The sequence below is a fragment of the Pezoporus flaviventris genome, unplaced genomic scaffold (assembly GCF_033815535.1).
Source record: "Pezoporus flaviventris isolate CSIRO_AGI_PZ_B2104156 unplaced genomic scaffold, CSIRO_AGI_Pfla_v1 ptg000045l, whole genome shotgun sequence".
Lineage (NCBI taxonomy): Eukaryota > Metazoa > Chordata > Aves > Psittaciformes > Psittacidae > Pezoporus > Pezoporus flaviventris.
In genome coordinates this window covers 10,965,484-10,982,840 of record NW_026892593.1, presented here as the reverse complement: position 1 = coordinate 10,982,840, position 17,357 = coordinate 10,965,484, and the positions used below count along the sequence as shown (strand labels likewise).

Sequence of the window (17,357 nt, the reverse complement as noted above, 5' to 3'; positions counted from 1 at the left end):
AACCCACACCCCAGCACCACAGAAAGTGATGAGTTTCACAGCATTCATACAGATTTTCACTTTGTAATGATTTAGAGGAAAAAGTAGATCCATGACAAGAGTTTCAAGCAGCATGCAAAAGTATATACAATTTGAATAAGAAAACCCTTTGTCTGGATATCTACAGCATTAGGGAACAAAAGGAACCTGCAAATGAGAAAACAGTACAGATTCAAAGAGTAACTTTCGCTTTTTTGGGATAGGCAGTGGGTTTCAAGGAACATACAAGAACTGATCAGTCTGTTGTGATAATTTTGGCAACTATAATAACAGTTGGATCAGAGAGAAAGAAAAAGGGGAGGGAGAGAGAGAATGATACTAAAAGTGAGAAATAACTAAGCCAAAAATATATTTATCTGTATATTTGTTTCCTCCTCTTAGAAACAGCAGGAAGCTTTAGCTACAGCACTTAAAGCTCTTATATTGACATGCCAGTGCTCATAAGGTATAATTCAGCAGCCAGGGATTTTGCTGGCTAAGCCCTATTTTCCCTTAAAATGCTGTCAGCACTGAGGCCTGGAAAGAGCAACTGATAGATCTGGTTATTAGCTGTGCATCAGAGATGCTCAACAGATGTTCTTACAGGCTACAAACTAAAGCAACCAAATCGGCTCACAGACAAAAACCGGCTTTGGTACTCAATTCTGCATCAAGATGCCTCTTACATCTTGTGGCCAAGGGAAAACACAATAAGCTTTTTTTCAGAATTTAAGAAAAATAGAAAAAAATTATATAGTGAGAACACTGCATTGTACAGACACTATGTATTTGCCTGCACTGTGCTAAAAAAAAAAATATTAGCAGTGATCATATTGCATCCATCAAGTGCCAGACTATCCTAATTCAAACTGTGCTCCTTACCTTATGCCTTTTGTGTGTTTTCTGCTCTCCTGATCAGACTCAGTGGCAGCCTACAAGCTCCTGCCAGGAGCCTGAAGGGATCAGGGAAGAAGGGAGAAACCCAGCCATCAACTGCAAGCCATGTAGGCGAGGCAAGGGGCTGCCCCTCACATACACACCTCGTTTCACGTCGGTATTTAACAAGAACCCAAAGCACCCTGAGACTTGAGTGCAGTCATCTGTGTAAAAGTACAGCTGCCTTCACCCCAAAACACAGCACTTCTTAACTGTTAGGAATTTATGAAGTCCCTTGATGTGTGCAAAGAGAGGAAACCACATAAGGTGTTTCGTATGTCAAACCACAACTGAAGCAGGACAGAAAAAAGTAAATTCCAGAAATATTAGGCTACGAAGCACATTGATACCGAAGACGGTAAGAGATGGTAGACCAAAGAGAAGGAAATGTAAACATTCACAGATACCCCCCTGCACTTCAACACACTTCAGCATTAACATGCTGGAAGCCGCATGCAGGATACGCAAAACTGAAAACCTGGCTAAAGCTTTCCAAGAGTAAACCCGAATACCCAAACCCCATCGTTTGCTGCTGCAGACGTCCAGTCAGGTGTTTCACTACGGCTGTAAAGGCATTTTGAAACCGTTAGCGAGAAACGGCGAGTGGAAGGGAACGGGCAGCAGGAGCGGCGGGGATCGGCCGGGAGAGCCTAGGCGGCGCGTAGGGACTGAAGCAGCGCGAGGGGGTCAGGCGGTGCAGGGATATGGAAAGCTACCAGCCGCTTTACCGGAACATGGAGACGTCGAAGTGACATTTAGGAAGGAGAAGGAAATCCAGGTGTAGGAGAGCAAATAAGGAGATGAAGGGGTGGGGACTGGAAAGTGGGTGGAGGGAAAGAAAATCAGTCCTAGGGACGAGCGGTGAGAGCTGGGAGAAGTAGGGAGTGCGGGGGTCGTCTGTTGGGGTAAGGAGGATGGTGAGGGGCAGCCGGAACGGTAGTGAGGGCGCTGAGGCGAGGCCTCGAGGGAGAGCGGGCTCCAGGGCAGACGCCGGGTGGCGATGGGGGCGGGAGGTGCTCTCTGCCAATCAGAAGGCACTACGCTCACAAGAGCCGAGGAGCTGAGGCTGCCGGAGGGTCCGCTCTGTGCTCGTCTTGCCTTGCCGGGTGGTGGGAGCCGGTCGCTGCCGTCACCTGCCCTGGCGCCATGCCGTTTCTTGCCAGCGTCCGCCCTGTGCCGCGGTCCACCTTAGGGAGGCGCTGAGTGAACCCCAGCCTCTGCCGTAGCGAGGTCGTCTGCGCTGCCGCTCGCTGCGGAGCCGCTGTTCCCGCCTTTTAGCTCGGGGTGGCTGTGCCTGACACCTGCCCTCAGGCGGCGAGCCTGGCTGATCGGAGGAGAATTTTCGGCGTTTATACGTCCCTTACCTTGGCAAACGCTTAAAAGCGGTTTATATCGCCCCAGGTTGCCACAAGGCTCTGTCTTCTGCCTGTGAGGTAACCCTGTGCCAGTGAGCCCGGTGGAGGCACAGGGTGGGCAAGGTCTTGACCCCATTGCTGTGGCAGTGGTTCCACTGGTGCCATTTCCTTACCCAAAACCTGGATGGAGTTACCGTGCCTCCATGAATAGGAGCTGCAATTACAATGCAGTGATGTAAGTGGTTGTCATGGTGGTGCTTATTTATGGTCTTCTATTTTCTTGGTATCTCTGTAGCTGCTTTAAATAAAAACAACGTGGTGATGGAAGAAGGCCTTGATCTCTATTCTGCATTGTTTTTCTGTCCCACCTCTGGTCTTTTGATACACCCTTTTTTAAACTATTTGCATGAAAATTTCTTTTCATAGGGTCTCAAAAAGCAGCAATCCAGCTTACTGAAAGGAAAAATATGTTAGAGCCACTTCAGCTACCTGAAACAATCCTATTTGCCATTAATTCATTGTGTAAGTGGGACAGCTTCATTCTGTGTAATCACCACTGTTTTAATCAATACTCCAAAATAATTTATCACAGTCTTTTTTTGAAGATAAGTTAATTCTAATTTTTCTTCTGAATATTTCTGTCAACTAACATCTAAAATGCAACTTATACAGCTGCTGCATGAGGCATGTACTCCTCTCACAGAGGAGGTACTGTACTCAGCAAAGACCTGTGGAAACTGGGGTTAAAACATTGCAGTGTAATCTTGTTGGGGTTTTGGTTTGTTTTTTTTTTCTTTTTTTCCTTTTCCCAAGAATTTAAATTGTTTGGTGTAGACAGATAACCATTTTGAAGTCATGTCTTTCATTCAGCAGAGATTTCTTGTATGTTGTTGATGGATTGTATGGTCTGTGTGTGGAGGAAGGGAACATCAGTCAAGGAGCTGAATTCCTCTCTAGATTACAAATGTCAGGTTAGTAATAAATCCTGATCTATCACCTCTTGGCTATTTTTAGTAATTAGATCATGATTACAAAATAGAAATATTTTTATAATTTATCAAGTTACATAAAGCCACTAATCCTTTCACATAATGGTTTCTTGAATTTTCTAAACACTCAGCACAAGGCCAGTAACTATCAGGAGACAAAGACGCAGTAGTGTGCATTGTGAGCATCAGTATTTCTTTGATTTTGATGTTCTGTTGACCATTCTTTGGAGCATAGTTTTCTTGAAGAAAACCCATGACCATTAATAAATAGGTCTCTCAAAGCTTCTTTGAAGTTGTATTCACAAATGATCATATTTCTTTACTCCTTTGCTACAAGTGTGCTGTGTCCCACTGGATAGTCGGAAGGATTTAGGCTTCTGCAGGGCAACCTGCAGACCATTGTTACGTGGCATAGTGGAGGGATATGAATGATTAGCCTTTGATAGAGGAAGAGACATTGCTATTTGTTAATTGCATGAAAGTCACTAAAGTCTTTTTCAGGGTGGGGGAGTGGTCTGGATAAGCTTTATGTGAAATCGTGTCAATACTAGGATATTCCTAAATAGTGACAAGCTTGACATAATCTTACTAATATTCTATCTAAAATATTCAAGCTGTGGTGACCCTTGTGGTTTTACAAATATACTGGTAGCGTGCAGGTAAGTTGATGCTTAATCGGCAGAACAAGGGTCCCCAAACTTACTGTGAAATCTGTGCAAGGAAGTATGTACATTTAATTGTTTGGGCTCTACAAGAAATAAATCTTCAGAATTTTCTTCAAAATTATTCTCTTGATGTTCTGCCAGGCCAAACAGGCTCTAAGAAAATCTTGCAAATGGCTAGAAAGGTTTTACTTTGTAAGAATATTGTTCTGATTTTAATAATAAAGAACATTAACTCCATATTTTAGTGGTGGTATTTTTTGTTCATTTTTAATAATTATTTATTTTTATCATGCCTGTTGCTTTCTGTAAAAATCTGAATATGATTGGTGAGAGCTGAACCTGGCAAAAATAACAACTGTTAATTAAGCTGCATCTATTGTAAGCATAATGTGGCAGTCACCAGGGTTTCAGTTCATTTTCAGGACCCTTATGCAAGGTGATCTGAGGGGGTCAAGATACTCTTACATGAGCACCTCAACATGCTGGGTAGGTCCAGTGCATGCCAACTCTTTAAACAGATGTTGCGTTCTGCACAGACCTGCCCACACAGTGCATGGAGACCCTGTGGCCACACCTGTCAATAGCTCTGGTTTGCTTCAGCCTCTATTTCTGCATGGCCATAGTTTTTTTTTTCCCCAAACTCCTAGCATATGGCACTTCTTTCATGTCCATCCAACTAAACCACAAATTCTAGCTGCAACTTTCAACATCTCTGCAGTCCCTTGCCCAGCTCTTTCCACATCTTTCTTGCCCAGCCTGTGTCCCTAGGATTAACTGTGGACCTTCTCAAAAGTCTTTTCTCTGCCAGGGTACCTGAATGAGCTGCTTTTCTTCCCTCTCCGACCCTCTCGATCCCCAGTGTCAAATTGACCCTGGTTTCCCTGAAGCTCCGGTTCTGTTCTACCCTGTTTTCTGCTGCAGGTTTCTTTACCCTTCAAGATATAGCAGGGACTCTGAAGTGCAATCTGGCTTGGTGTTCACTGACACCTACTCCCTTGATTCCATTGCTGGGAGTTCAGGTTATAGTCACTATCTGTTGAGGAAGCATTGGCAACATATGAGCAAGCCAATTGCTGTTGAAATGTGCTCTGCATGGATGGTTAGCAAGCAGAAGACTGCTTCCTGCTCCCTTCTGCTGAAATGGAGCTACCTCACTAATAGTGTTTGAAAGCAAGAGGTATTCCCTTCTCCAGGCTTGCTGCTGGGATTTTCTATGCTTGGTTAAGTTTCCATCGTACCTAGCTGTCCTGGTGGTGACAGCACTTCCTTTCCACATGATAAGGGGATGTCAGGAAAATGAAGAGTGACATTAATTTTTCTGGCTTTCTCCCATCTGGTATAATTCAGTACTTGAGGGAAAGATAAAGCAGAGGTTATATGTACTTGATCCTGGGCAAATTATATAAATCAATGTACCAGTAGCACACAGTTATAGCACACAGCTACTGTTTATACTGTTAGAATCCATGACAAAATCTAGTCATTCCCCTCACTTATTTTATGTGTGACTTATGTGTGATGCTTCCTGTGTTTGTACATATTCCAGATATTACAGGATAGACACAGATAAAATTAAATGGCTGAGAGTCAGCCAGCTATCATTCTGTCATACTTTTAGGTAATTAGCATGTATATGTTGATAGATTTAAATACTCCCCAGAAGCCTTCGTATTAAGTTTCATTTGCAACTGAAAATGGACAATCTCCAAAATGTCAGTTTAGCTGTTTATACTGCCAGGTTAGGCAAAAGAAGGTGTGTATAACTGTTGAGGCTTCTGGCTGAGTTCTGGTTTGTCTAATGCCTGTCTTCTGTTGTCTGTCTTGCTGTCTTCTGCAGCCAGGGACATTGTGGGTGACCACAGGAGAGGGGGCCATGTGAGAGTGCTGTTGTGCTGCACAGCCAGACACCACGTGTAGAACATGTGGGTGACTCCAGATGGAAAATGTCAGATTTCCCAGTTATTTATTGTACCCATCTTTGTTTCTGCAGCTTCCTGAAGCTTATTCATTTCTACAAGTCTAAATGTACTTCCTTGGATTTCTAGTGATTTTGTGCTACTTTTGTTTTCCAATTATATGAGAAACTATTTCTTCCAGCCAACAAAATAATGAGAAAGAAAAGTCCATCTCACTTTTACTGACCCAAATGAACTAAACAAACCAAAATTATTTTATTCCAATTATACTTAAGTTTGTAGTTACTGTAAAAATAAAGGAGAAATTCTGAGGGCAGGCTTTCATTTTTGAGACCAGTAGTTTGGACACTCCCCAGGACAGTGGAAGAGCTGGTTTCACTTTATGCTTCCAACAGGACAGGAGGCAGTGGCTACCATGGGAGCTCTCTAACCACCATGCTTTGGTGGCTCTGCAGTGGATGCTTTTGCAGCTGCTGCCATCACCATTGTCTTACAGCAGACATACTTTCCCCTCCACTGTTTTCCTCTCCTCAAACTGAAGCTGTCATCCTCTGTCTGTCAGGTTCTTCTCCTGGTGGTCCCAATTTCCTAGGGTTTTTCTGGGGGAGCTTGTGGAATTGACTCTTTCTCTTTGTTGTTTTTGTTTGTTTTTTTTTAATTGTGGTCTCCTGATTTTTGTTTATCCCCAAGCAAAACAACCCAAACATAGATCTTAGTTCCCAAACAGACCACACTATGGAAGGTTTGAAAGGTTTCTGCATTGGTAGCAAAATGTTTCTCAGCCAGTAGGCCACAAAGGTTCCTCAGGGGCCAGAGAGATACTCTGCACTCAGGATAATTTCTAAACATCCATTTAATCTTTGCAGAAGAACTTACTTTAACCTAGAGAAAAATACATAGGATAATTTAGACTGACAGGTATGGGAAATCTAATAATAGGACTTTTAAACAGAATATTGCCACAGAAATTTGGGTGAATAAAAATAGCACAATCTTTTCTTAGCACTTTCAGCAGTACAGAGACCATTAAAGCAGAATAAAAGCACTGTTATGCCCTATTAACAGGTACTGTGGTGGGAAAAGCTTTCCACTGAGAAGCTTCATGATTTCCGCTGAGAAGCTACTGTTGTCCTAGCTCCTCATACAAATTGTACTTCAATTCTGCAAACCTATAATAGAATTTTAATCCGTGGCTTATTAAGGGGTTTCTTTGATCTTTTATTTATTTGCCAAAATAGAGCTTGTTATTTTAAAACGAAGTATGATTGACTCTTTAAAAGCATATAGGTAGATAGAATTCAACGATTGTTCTTCATGCTGCTCAAGTAAATCTGCTGGCAGAGCTGGAAGGACCATACTCTCTGGCCTGTGTTGTGTGTACTTTGCAGGTTTTGTTTTTTTGAAGAAGGCAATTGAAGAAATGTCTTTCCGGAAAAATCTTTGGTCAAATTGTCTTTAAATTAGCCATTTTGTGTGACTGATATGAAGCACCTTAGCTTAAGCAGCTTGAAATGAGCAGCAGTGCCCTGACAAGCAAACCTTTCCATGTAGCTAAAAGCCAGCAGACACTGGCTTTTAAAAATCTTTTCCAGTAGTCTAATTTGCAGAGACTTTAGATTATTCCTAATAAAGTCATCAGTATAAATACAGCTTCTCTTAACTTCTGCAGGTTTGATACAACACTCCCTTTTTAGTGGAGACCCTGTTTTAGAAGAGAAAAAGTGCATGGTTAATTCCTACAGTTGTGAAGCATATATATGTAGCCTACAGCACTTCCATTAAAGCCTCAAAATGCAGTTTTCTCTTGATAATCACAGAGGAAACTTGTATGTGGACTCAGTGGGGTCAGATAAAGGCAGGAACCCAGAGAGTGTGCTTCAAAGAGGAAATCTGCCCTCTTTGGTGTGCTTTTCCTTCATTTCCCTGTGGGAGGTCCATAGGGACACAGCAGAAAGACCCAGGCAGCTGTGGATGACAACTCATAGGAGCAACTACTCCAGGGTGAAGCACTTCTTCAGTCTGGGTCTTTGTTGATGTCTCGAAATCTGTAGTGGAGCCAACAGAGCTTTTCCAAACAGCTGTGGAAATGTTGCTCTGTACAAGAAAAGAGCAGGTCATCCCAAGGGAGGAGGGTTATCTGTGCCTTCCCAGGCTGGATGTTGCTTTGTGTTTCCATTTGGAAGGCAGTTTTCATCAAGGAGGTGCCAGTTCCATGGGTTTTTTTCAGTTTATTTTTCAGGTATAATAAATCATCACTTGGAAAATGTATCTGAAAGTTCACCATAGCTATCATGACATTGTACAAAGCAAAAAGCAGGGCTATATCCAAGCCCTGAGGAACCCTGGTTACTGGCACAAGGAGGGAAAGACTGTTTACAAGGATTGTGGTAAGGGAACAGCCCCCTTTGGGAGGACATCCAGAGCACCTACAAGTTCTGATTCACCATATGGCTGTGCTGATCTAACAGTTCTCCACTGCTGGTGCTCTGGCATCGGCCTTTTCCCACGTACCTGGCATCAGTACTGCTGTGCCTCTGATCCCATGCAACATGGCACCGATGGGTGCAGTCCCACGGCAGGCACAGCTAGGTAATGGTAGTTTGTCAATACCTCCAAGCTTGATAAAGGGTGAAGGAGGCTTAGGGGTCATCCAGAAGGTCTAGTTGGGAGGGAAGACGAGGGGAAGAACCAGAGGCAGCTCTGCATGCCAGGCTACAGCACCTTGTGAAGGCTGAAAAAGCTCTTTTGCTTCTTTTTCCTCGTATGTGTCTTCAGTTGTTTCTTCTTAAGCATATTCCTTTTCTTTTTTTAACTTTCCAGTCCACTCTGCTGTGTTTCCATGCGCAATAATCTATTTTTTCTCTTGAGTTTGGGGGGAAAAATTATTTCTGATTAATAGGCCAGTAAAGCAATGCAAAGTGGAAAAACACAGGAACTTTTGTTTTACTGATGTGAGAAGGTTCCTAGAAACAGCTTTGTCCAGTTGTACTGCATGAACTCATCGATTCTGAGTAAACATGAGATGGCAACAAGGTATGTGACAGACTTCCCATCCTGCCAATTGTACCACCAGCTTGGAAATGTCAGGACCTTAGGAAACAATTTGAAATATCGTCTCTTGAATAGCACTTTGTAAATTACACTGATATTTTAAAACAAACCTGCTCTTGTCTTTTTTTTGTCTGTAGTGTTGATTCCTACTATCAGCAATGCTATGCCTGCCAAGGAGAGAGTAGTCAAGGTGAAACTGTATTTCTTGTTTGTGCTGGAAAAACCGAAGACTTCAAACACCTGAAACACACAAAAGGTGACGGGCACCATGGTGTGCTGTGACTGTTAGAAAATGAAAAGCTTCTTATAATTTATAAGTAGAATTTACCTTCTTTTGAACTGTGGAAAAGCTCTTTCAAACAATTATTAACTATGGTTTTAAAAGCAGCTGTTTGCTCCAGGAGGCAACATATGGAGGAGCAGCCAGCTGGTGGGATGAGGAGGCAAGGAGTCTGGAGGACTTGGTGGTCTCCCTCTCCCTCTGCCCCTGAGCTCTGCAGTATGTTCTTCTGCTGTCCTGAGCACTCTCCTGATCAGATTTGTCAAATACAATACATATTTTATTGTAAACTTATACTTCATTCTGGTTTTATTGTTCAGTGCTACATTCTCCCAATGTGTAGAAAACCAAAAAGTATGCGGTCTTTGCCATTGAGAAATTACACTTCATGGATAAGATACTCTTGACGAAGTGAGAGAAGAAACAAAAGAGGAGAGTTATGTATCAAGATAGTTTTGCTTTTTGGATCATTTGACTTCATTTATGGTTTTGGCCAATTTTTAATGGATGGCAATAATCTTTAGTTCTTACAGTGCAGGCATCTGTCCTCAGCTAGGATAATCCCAGGCTCAAGTAATTTTATTTCTTATTGAAACATTAAGGAAAGCTGCAATTATTTCTTTTCTAATGTTTTTCACATTTTTATTACAGGGGAATAAATCCATATATCCAAGGAGACATTCTCATTCGGAATGTCCACTGGAGGAAAATGTGTACCTGTAGGGGCTTGTGCCAGCTGCCCATCATCTAGCACCCTGGGGCCATGCTCTGAAGCGGGCTGATGCCTCTACGCATGCTCTCTTCTCTCACTGCTGGCTGGTGTCTCTGAAGTGCTAGCAATTCCTGCCCTTTGTGTGTGTTATGGATATGCCTTGGGCTTAAGAAATGACAACCCTAGGACCTGTGATGACTTGAAAACTCACACACCAATGCTATCTACCCTCCAGCCAGCATGGGACAAGTGATGCATTATAAATCCAGATCCTCTACCAGTGGAGAGATTAAAGCAAGTAAGAAGTTTCTTAATCCCTGCCTCAAGCGATTTAAAACCTCCCTCTTGCTTGGGGTCCTACATAAATCAAAACACAGGACTGGCTATATTCTGCAAATAAATCTTCCTTGATATTTACTTCTCACATAACTTCTCTGTAACAAAATCTGAATCCCCTACCAAATATGCTAATAAAATGTCAACTCTTCTATAATTTAGTAGCATCACAATGATAATACCTTCTTCAGTTATATGTTACTCTTTCAGAGAGCACTTGACATAGTGCTTATGCAGAAAAAGTAAAATTATTGTCTTAATACATTATTTAGTCTTTTACTTCTTAATATTGAAATACACTAAATATAAACCATCTGTACAATAACTAATCATGAATGAATACAAAACAAATGCAGATTAAATTAGCCTGAAAAAAGTCTCCCACAAGTAAGTTCTGTATGCACTTGAGGAAAATTACTTCAGAAAATAAAAGTCTATGAATTATTCCTGCTGGAGTGAACAATCATAGTAATGGCAGAGGACACTTCATACTAAGCATTGCAATAGGATTAAAGAACATGTGTATTTATTTTTTCCTAAAAGAATAGGAGCTACCAAAAGAAAAGTGATGATTAATCTATAAAACATATTTTGCACATACGGAAAACCTTCTGTTTGAGGGTGTGATGGTACTTTGCAGGCAATCATGAATTAAGCCTTACAAGCTGTCACAGGAGAACTGGTAACAAATATATCACAACTAAGAATGTGTACCCAACACAACCTGCCATTCTGAAGACTGGAATCAAAATGCCACAGGTTTCAACAAAGGCACCAAAACCCAGTGGCCAGTTCTGTTCATGAGCTGGTGAATGCCATTTTAAAGTTGCTCCACCATGTTTCCCATGACCACACTGTACTCCGCACACCACCCTTCCACATGCTTGCTGCTGGAGGCAGTTACAGGCAAAGCTTATGCTGAAGTATGGCGACTGTGACTCAAGTTACCTTAAGCTGAAAAAAACCTAGTGCTCCTGGTGGGGATCCAGAGCTTGAGCTAATCTGAAGCTGGCTCCATACATCCACACAGGTGTGATTGCATCTTTTAGGTGTGATCCTCATCTGATTGCGCTGGTGTGGATGGCACAAAACCCCAAATCAGCACTTCCACACCATTTGCACCCCTGCTGGGAGGACTTGTCCATTCTAGCTAATGTTCAGATAAGTCAGTGCCACAACTTTGATGTTTGATTGCAAACTGGACCAGCAGTTGATTAATTAAACAATCAAAGAGTTGTTGCCAGCACTTTAAGAATCCCAGCCTTTTCAGTTGCATGAACTTTTCTGCTGCGAACTTAACCTGTCACAATTTTCTTTCACTGCACATATTTGCTGATGCCAGAAGCTCCATCAGAAAGACTTCACAAATCAAGCCTTTGGCAGGTTGCAGGCTGGGTCTCATTCTCACCTCCACCTTGGTGCCTCGGGGGACGTGCCGTCTTCTCTAGCTGAAGCACACAGGTATGCCTTTGCTTGCTTTCCTCAGTTAGTTGTGCTCATTTCCAGCTAAAACACTTGGATGTCTGAAACCCAGGTAAGACCTCTTCAGTATTTAATTTTTCTACTAAGCATGAAACTAACGTATGTTGGGGTTTGGCCAGTCCTTGTTTCTCTGTTAAAGGGAGTCATGTTTGAAGAGTATCATTGGTATTGAACATCACAATGTTAGCATACGGACTGGGATGTGTACCTACCAGGCTTATTTTTACTGTGGATATCTATACTCACTGCGGTGCTATCGCAGTGGTTGCAGCTTAAGTCATCTCTGAGTCTGTCCATTATTATGACAGAGTATAAAATTTAAAGTACAATGCAACAGAAAATTGTTTGCTCGGTTTTGCTTACACACTGGTTCCACCACCATCTCTCTCTGTAGCTGGGAGCCAGGCTCAGCTGCTTCATGCTCCCTGACATTGTCTCCCTGTCACCCCCCAGGGTCTCTGTGGTCGTGGCAGGTGAGAGGAGCTGAAGCAGCATGAAAGGCTGGTGACCCTTGGTAGCTTTCCCTACCTGTGGTTGCTGAAATAGCCATCTAGGTATGGCAGTTGTGTCATGGGTTGTGTAAAGCTGCGTGAATCAAACTTACATGCAGCCTACTGGAATACTTTCAATGCCTTTACTTATGTTGCCCATACTCAGGGTGGGGGGTGTTCCATCTTGGCACATTTAGCACAGCAATGGCTGTATGAAGGTGAGGAGCAACAATGGAGCCAGAAAGCGGCACTTCGGGCATGCTCATACAGGGATGCCCCAGCAACTCAAGCTGCATCAGGGTGTGCTGGCCTCACAGGTGCCTACGGATGGAGAAAGAGTTGGAAGGTGCAAAGATGGGGAGCAGGCTGTTGTTTCAGAGCTCTGCTTGGTGGCAGGATGCTGGATTGTCTTTTATATCCATGTCTGCTTTCTGTTTTTCCAGCAGAGATTTTGTGATGGCAAGTCTTGCTTTCCTCCTGGTAAGCAGAAAGAGAATGGGTGTAAAGTAAATGCCACAGTAAAACCTCCATTGCGTTCATGCTCTGTTTCCCCCGTATGAGTTTTTTGCATTGATACAACATTTTTTCTTCGCTATAAGATGTGGTTGTAATCTTGTTTCTCCCAAAAATCATAACACCTGACATCAGGCATTTCTCAGTGGCATCTTCATTAGGACTGCAGTCTTTGTTTTAAGTTAATGAAAAGAAATAACCTCTAGAGAAGGAGTTAGACTTCTCCAAACAGCCCTGCTGAATCTAGTTAAGATTAAATAGCTGGTATTTGAATAGTATAACATTTTTTGCTGATAGCATTATGTTTTTATTTTACACTAAGTGTGACTGTGTTTTCAGTCTTCTCCGACAGCCTTTGTGACATGTCCCTCTGCTTTCATCCTGGTTTCAGTGTGGAAATTTCTGTGATGAGAAATTTTTGCTACAATGAAATCAAAGCCAGGGCTTCATTTTGGTTTTTGTATTTTTTATTATGACTGTCACTTTACTAAAGGCTAGCTCTGGGTAAGCCTACACACAAGGGTGTGTAGACTTACCTTGGTGAGGCAGAGCACCAAGTGACCCACCAGTTCTTCTCTTGCAGCAGTACCAGTTTGAGTTTCATGGGAGGCATGAAGCTGGGGCTGGCCATCCTGTTGTACCTCAGTAAGTACAGATATTACAGTTATTCAGGCTGGTGTTGGAATATTATTATGTGATTTACACATCTCTGCAAGACTTTATTAAAGTGCTTTTTTAAAGTACATTAAGACACATGCGACAGTGGGTACTTATTTTCCACTATTCTGCCTAGGAGCTATGAGTGGTACGAATCCTGTACGTACAAAGGAAAGATACATGTTGTAACTGAGTCTGAATCAGGCCCTGAAAGGGGCAATCAATATCTGCTAACAAATAATGAGCACAGATCTGCATAAATAAAGAAGAGCTGGCTAACCAAACTTACGTGTTGTTTTATACCTGAGACTCAAGTGTCACTCATCATCTGAAGTATAGCCTAAGCCATAAACTGAAATCTGGCTGTAAAACACTGCTTTTTTACTGCTGTAATTGCATGACTGTTTCTAGTGTTCTGTGGGATCTTCATGTATCAATTGTTAGAGGTTTCTTTAACTACACTTTTCATAACAAGTTCAGCCAGGTAAAACTGAAAAGGCAAAGCCTCCAAGGTGCCCATTCCTGTTCAGGGTTTCAAGACAGAACTTGTTTAAAAAAACAAGCCCTGTAAGGGAAGTCTTAACTTAATGGGGAAAATATTTAAAGTTGTTTCAGGCAAAATACACAAAAAAGATTCTGCAATTATTTAAAGAATTCAGAATTACTGTGAGAAATGAAGACCTTGCGCCCACTGTAGGAGAGGATCTGGTTCGAGACCCTCTTAAGAACCTGGACGTACACAAGTCCATGGGACCTGATGAAATCCATCTGCGGGTCCTGAAGGAGCTGGCAAATGAAGTTGCTAAGCCACTGGCCATCATATTTAAAAAAATCATGGCAGTAAGGTGAAGTTCCCGACGACTGGAAAAAGGGAAATATAGCCCCCATTTTCAAGAAAGGGAAAATGGATGACCTGGGGAATTACAGACCAGTCAGTCTCACCTTTGTGCCTGGCAAAATCTTGGAGCAGATTCTCCTGGCAGGCATGCTAAGGCACATGAAAATCAACAAGGTGCTTGGTGACAGCCAGCACGGCTTCACTAAGGGGAAATCCTGCCTGACCAATTTGGTGGCCTTCTATGATGGGGCTACAGAACTGATGGACAGGGGTAGAGCAGTTGATGTCATCTACCTGGACTTGTGCAAAGCGTTCGACACTGTCCCGCATGACATCCTTGTCTCTAAATTGGAGTGACATCAATTTGATGGATGGACCACTCGGTGGATAAAGAACTGGCTGGATGGCCTCACGCAAAGAGTTGTGGTCAATGGCTCAATGTCCAGTTGGAGACCAGTAACGAGTGGTGTCCCTCAGTGATCAGTGTTGGGACCAGTCTTGTTCAACATCTTTGTCGGTGACATGGACAGTGGGATTGAGTGCACCCTCAGCAAGTTTGCCGATGACACCAAGCTGTGTGGTTCGGTTGATACGCTGGAGGGAAGGAATGCCATCCAGAGGGACCTGGACATGCTTGTGAGGTGGGCTGATGCCAGCCTTATGAAGTTTAACCATGCCAAGTGCAAGGTCCTACACCTGGGTCTTAGCAATCCCAGGCACAGCTACAATTTGGGCGGAGAAGAGATTCAGAGCAGCCCTGCAGAGAAGGAATTGGGGGTGTTGGTGGATGAGAAAATGAACATGAGCCGGCTTCAGGTGTGCGCTTGCAGCCCAGAAAGCCAACTGTATCCTGGGCTGCATCAAAAGGAGCATGACCAGCAGGTTGAAGGAGGTGATCCTGCCCCTCTACTCTGCTCTTGTGAGACCTCGCTTGGAGTATTGTGTGCAGTTCTGTTGTCCTCAACATAAAAAGGACATGGAACTGTTGGAACAAGTCCAGAGGATCAGCCTCCCCCTGAGGATAATCAGGGGACTGGAGCACCTCCCATATGAAGATGATAGGCTGAGAAAGTTGGGGCTGTTCAACCTGGAGAGATGAGACTGCGTGGAGACCTCATAGCAGCCTTCCAGTATCTGAAGGGGGCCTATAGGGATGCTGGGGATGGACTCTTCATTAGGGACTGTAGTGATAGGACAAGGGGTAATGGGTTAAAACTTAAACAGGGGAAGTTTAGATTGGATATAAGGAGGAAATTCTTTCCTGTGAGGGTGGTGAGGCACTGGAATAGGTTGCCCAGGGAAGTTGAGAATGCTCCATCCCTGGCAGTGTTCAATGCCAGGTTGGACAGAGCCTTGGGTGACATGGTTTAGTGTGAGATGTCCCTGCTCATGGCAGGGGGGTTTGGAACTAGATGATCTTAAGGTACTTTCCAACCCTAACTATTTTATGATTCTATGAATTATTCTGTCTAATCATTAATTAATATGTAAGTATTTAATTATTAATTAATATGTAACTATTAGTTATTCATAAAATAATTATTAATAAATTATTTAAAATTAAACCAAAGATTATTAATTAATGTGTAATTCCATGGGGTCTGAACAGAGGGTTTTGGGACCAGACATGGGGGTTCATTGTAAATCATCAGAAAATCTGAGGGACCCCTGACATCAATCCATCAATCCATCAATTCCAGTCTCAGTTCCACCATTAGCACTTGGAAATCAACAGAAATCAATAGAATTAACCCAAATCTGTCTTTGCTCACAGAGTCAATCGAAATTCTGGTGATTCTGCTGCAGGAGTGCTGGCTATGGGTATGCCAGGGTAGGAAGCATAATAAATTATTGCAGATAGCAGATTGGCATGTTTACTGTGCAATAATGTGCTGAGAGTTTCAGTTTTAGCATAGATTTGTAATATGCTAGCTGTATTTCTTATAATGATTTTTCAGCAAGTGTGTTCATTATCAAAGCTCTTTGAGATTCTACCAAATTATATCATTAAGGGTAAAAGGAGTACAGCAAAGAATAATTTAGTTTTCTGCTGATGTTGGGATTTAACTGATTTTGTCTGGAGAATCCTGCTGGGTACACAAAGCCATTTAATCACTCTTTGATCCTCTTTTGCTGTCAGTGCTGATAAGACTCCAGCATGCTCAGGATGACTGTGATGCTGGATCCTGCCACCCAGCTGTTGGGGACCTTCTCCTGGGTCGCAGCAAGCAATTAACAGCTTCCTCAACCTGTGGCATGAACAGCCCTCAGAAGTACTGCATTATAGGCTACCTAGAGGTTGGTTATCTCTTGTAATAAACTGAACTCTGCTCACTAACAATAATATTCTCATCTGTAAAGGGAATTTGCTGAGACTAAGAAGTTTCTGTTGAAGATGTCTGAATAATCATTAGACAGTGTGACATAAATCTGGTGGAAGCTCTGCCTTACTGCAGCACATATGGAGGCTTTGGCAGCAAAGAGCCTCCACAGTGATGTATATCTTCTCAAGAGGAAGAAGCATCCATGAGATGCAAATGAGCACAGGGATTTCTGAAGGAGCTTTGCTCTGCAAGTCCTGTTCCCACTCATACCTCAGAGGTGAAGACCACAGTTTGCATCTGTGTGAGTGCAGGAGGACTGTGATCCTGTGGGCTGTGGACACTGCCTTGATGGACTTTCACTGGTGTACATGTCCCATGCAGTACTGAGACCTCAGGCATCCTGTTAAGAGATTCACATCACGTCCTCTCATATCTTTTGATCTGAAATAAGACCAGTGTTGATAAAAGCAGAAAACCATGTCCGGCAGAGGGAAAACCTAACGATATAGTCCAGTCTTTGGTGGGTAGACAGAGCCAAACCATGGATGATCAGAAGGATCCCTCTTGCTCCCTGGCTACAGTGATGGGGACGTGGGGGAGCAGCAGATGTGTGGGAGATGCACCAGGCAGAAATGAGACACATCTTGGAGGACTTGGCCAGGCTGAGCTAATAAATGATCACAAATAAAATTATTTTCACTAAATACCAGCTTAGACTTAAGAGGAGGTTAATAAAATACAGTTTAATTTATAAGCAATTGAAATAATTACAGTTTATGACCTTCTGGCAAAAT

The 17,357-nt window shown here is 42.8% G+C and overlaps 1 protein-coding gene and 1 long non-coding RNA gene across 6 annotated transcripts in view; both read left to right on the top strand.

The window, feature by feature from the left end:
• The first annotated feature begins 1,832 nt into the window (after positions 1-1,832).
• On the top strand, positions 1,833-9,437 carry LOC133276550 (uncharacterized). 3 transcript variants are annotated; one of them, XR_009745911.1, is made up of 3 exons: positions 1,833-2,539; positions 8,748-8,912; positions 9,068-9,437. It is a non-coding gene; the product is annotated as an uncharacterized LOC133276550 (long non-coding RNA). The 3 variants fall into 3 exon arrangements; XR_009745912.1 differs by having other exon boundaries at positions 1,833-2,544; positions 8,779-8,912; XR_009745913.1 differs by lacking the exon at positions 1,833-2,539 and adding an exon at positions 3,025-3,275.
• A 2,148-nt stretch (positions 9,438-11,585) lies between these two features.
• LAMB4 (laminin subunit beta 4) overlaps positions 11,586-17,357 on the top strand; it is a 45,829-nt gene continuing 40,057 nt past the window's right edge. For all 3 annotated transcript variants that reach the window (XM_061467443.1, XM_061467444.1, XM_061467442.1), the window contains exons 1-3: positions 11,586-11,719; positions 13,328-13,389; positions 16,380-16,537. In XM_061467443.1, coding sequence (XP_061323427.1) covers positions 13,347-13,389; positions 16,380-16,537 — 201 coding nt within the window. In that variant the 5' untranslated portion in view covers positions 11,586-11,719; positions 13,328-13,346. The remainder of the gene's footprint in view (positions 11,720-13,327; positions 13,390-16,379; positions 16,538-17,357) is intronic.